Genomic DNA, 3131 nt, shown 5'->3' on the forward strand with positions numbered 1-3131 from the left:
CAGAAGCTCACTGTCACGCAAATCAACGTTTGAACACTGCGGTTACAGGTCTACGTGCATACATCAAGAGATATGTGATGGCCTGGCAGAAGGGAGAGCACTAAAGCATTTCAGATGACCCACTTAGCCTGTGCTCAGGAGGAAGCTGGTGGCACTGATTAATCCAGCAGCACGCTGGGAACCCTCCTCAGAGGTGCCAGAGAAGGGTACATGCACACGCAGTGCCTCACCCTTTCTCATTGAGCAGCTGCTCCATCTCGGTGATGTAACACTCATCACACACGGAAAGATATTCCATCACCACCTTCGCGTCCTTCTTGTAGGCTTTGCCGATGGCTCCCTTATTTGCCTCAAACTGAACAACATTGACTGTTCTGTGCGAGGCAGCTAAGGAGTCTGAGGTGACAGAAAGCAGGGCCTGGCTCTTTCACCGTGTCAAAGCTCACTGCTACGCGACAGAGAAACCTCCTCTGCTGCTGGATTAAGGAAGTTCCCTCCAAGTGAGGGATCTGGGGAGGGGCTCTTTGTCAGGGAGTGTAGTGACAGGACAACAGGTAACAGTTTCAGACTGGAAGAGGGGAGTTTTAGGGTAGATTTGAGGAAGAAATTTTTCCCTGTGAGGGTGGTGAGACCCTGGCCCAGGTTGCCCAGAGCAGCTGTGGATGCCCCATCCCGGGCAGTGTCCCAGGCCAGGCTGGACGGGGCTCTCAGCACCCTGCTCTAGAGGAGGGTGTCCCTGCCTGTGGCATTCTATGATTCTGCAAAAGGAATAACAAAAAAAAAACCCACTGAAAGGCAGAAGGTCACACATTTTGAAAGACTAACTTTTTTAACAAGGCAGACCCATGGCGTGGAGTAAGCGGTGAGAGCAACACCACGCTCACATTTAAACCAGGCGTCAGTCAAAACTAAGCTAGAAAAAACCAAGCGCAATACTAAGTCCCCTTTGCCCACCTGAGTAAAGTTACCCACGTGCTCAAATCTTTGCAGTTTACACCCCAAAGTCACTTTGGTCTGCAGCTCTTGGTTTCCCTGCTAACTTTACAGATGGAGCTTAAACCAGAGCTGCACAGCTCTCCAAGACATCTCACTGTCCAATCCCGTCTCACTTCAGGAGTATCTGGTTTATTCTGAAAGGATATAGGTTCTTTGAGAGGCTTTTCAGCTATGAGAGGAACTTTGGTGGCACGGGCATGGCAGGAGAGGTCGTAGCAGGAGCGATCAGCACAGCCAACAATCTCAATCCAACCCTGAAAAAACAAAAGTGGAAGCTTTCACCAACTCGCTTTTTTGTCCACTTAACCATCAAATATGTTTATTCGCCCCTAAGCCCTCCCTGCTCCCAGGACTGTTTTTTCTACCCAATTAGCTCTGTTACAATAAGCAGCCCTCACTCACTAGCTGCTCCTTCATTGGAATGATTGTTTCCAGAGGAAGCGTCAGTGATCCACCCAGCGCTCGCGCTCAGGGCCCAGTTTTCCACACGGCTTGGCAGAACACGGCGCTGTGCCAACAGCCTGGGGCTGGGGCCGGAGCACAGTCTTTATACACATGCTGTAGGCACAGAGACATGATGCCTTTGGGGCTCTACTGCTCCACCAGTAAGGAGCAGAAAGCAGGCAAGCAGCCACAGCAGGGCAGCCCAAAGCCTGGCTTACGAGCCAGTAACACCCAGAGCACAGGCAAGGGCTCCTTCAACCGCTTCAGCACGTGTGGCAAGGAGGCATCTCGAAACACCATTCACGTACACGGAATTGAAGAAGCCTTCTAACACTTGCAGCAAACACAACCACCCTCTGGATGTTCTAAAAGACAACCCCGTATAAGGAAAGGCCCATCAGCTGCTTTCCACTCCCCGTCACACCACCACGGACACACAGCAGCCAGACGCTGTGTGGGTTCCAGTCTGCAGCCATACGGCAGGGAGCCGGGAAAGCTACGTCAAGAGAGAAGATCCCTGTGCTGGAAAAACCACGGTGTTCCAGAACATCTTGAGGAATTCTGACACAAATTAGGGTACCACAGCTACTCCTCAGAAAACACACAGCCTATGCATACGTAGTAACTTCAGAGACAGGATTTTAAGCTATTCAGAGCAGTTGGCTTAACACCGAGCACTGCGAGTTGGGGTGATCATCGGGCAGAGTGAGCGAAAACCTAAGTGTGAGTCTAGGTCTCAAAGTGGTTCTGTCACACCCCTGGGATCGCTCTCTTCACCTGTGGGCTCACACCCCGCTCTGAGTGCTGCCCGGATGCGAAGGTTTTCACTGCTGTTCATGTGGTGTGGCTCACACGTGTGCAGCCTGGGCTGGGCTGGCTGGGAGGAGAAGCTGTGAATGTACGGGAGTCAGCTCTCTCCACACAGCAGCAGCCATTCCTTCAGTCATTTCTACAGGGCTGTTCTAGGAGTAGAAGAATCACTTATCTGAGCTGTACGAATCTATTTTCTCATCTTAAATTGGGTAGAATTTTATTGGCTGCTATTCCTTTAACCAGCTGTAACAAAGCATCACTAAGGATAAGACTGTTTCAACTCCTTAAAAGAGGGGAAAAAACCCACAACCCGCCCCCAGACAGACGAAAACCACCAGCCACACACAACCTCCTTGCTCCTAGGTTGTTGGAGCTGCTCCCTGCCCGTAAATAAGACTGTCTGAACCATCTGAAGCCTTGACCCATTCTCTGCCTGGACACATTACCAGGCTGGCTGTCAGTGAGGGTCAGGGTCACTACAATGTCACAGGCTAACCCACGGACCGCAGCAAAATCACTACAGACAAGGGAAAAATAATGAAACAACAACTCTTTTTTTTTTAACTTGGATTTGACCCAACAGGTGGATTCTGTGCCCTTTAGGAGGGGAATGACTTCACCCACACAGTCCAGTTACTGGGCTAAGACATTTCTTTTGAAATTATCACTCCAACTGATATGCTTGGCTGAGACTTACTGAAGAGGCTGAAAGCTCTCCAAGAAAATCTAAAATGAGCTTCGAGCCTTGCCCCAAACTACCTACTACTGGATTACCTGCAAGAAAAAACCAACACATTTTTCAAAACCCAGACAATGACACAAGCGAAAAACAAAGCACTCCACAAGGCCTGACCTGAAATGTTCTTAACTCAGCAGGA

At 50.0% G+C, this 3131-nt stretch overlaps 1 protein-coding gene across 1 annotated transcript in view; it reads right to left on the reverse strand.

Moving 5' to 3' along the window:
- The window catches only part of GARS (glycyl-tRNA synthetase), a gene marked incomplete at its 5' end in the record, with an annotated part of 23487 nt that overhangs the window by 8275 nt on the left and 12081 nt on the right, over nt 1-3131 (reverse strand). Inside the window, 2 exons of the mRNA XM_010137162.1 lie at nt 231-376; nt 1143-1250. Coding sequence (XP_010135464.1) covers nt 231-376; nt 1143-1250 — 254 coding nt within the window. The remainder of the gene's footprint in view (nt 1-230; nt 377-1142; nt 1251-3131) is intronic.

The sequence above is a fragment of the Buceros rhinoceros genome, unplaced genomic scaffold, assembly GCF_000710305.1.
Source record: "Buceros rhinoceros silvestris isolate BGI_N320 unplaced genomic scaffold, ASM71030v1 scaffold12375, whole genome shotgun sequence".
Classification (NCBI taxonomy): Eukaryota; Metazoa; Chordata; class Aves; order Bucerotiformes; family Bucerotidae; genus Buceros; species Buceros rhinoceros.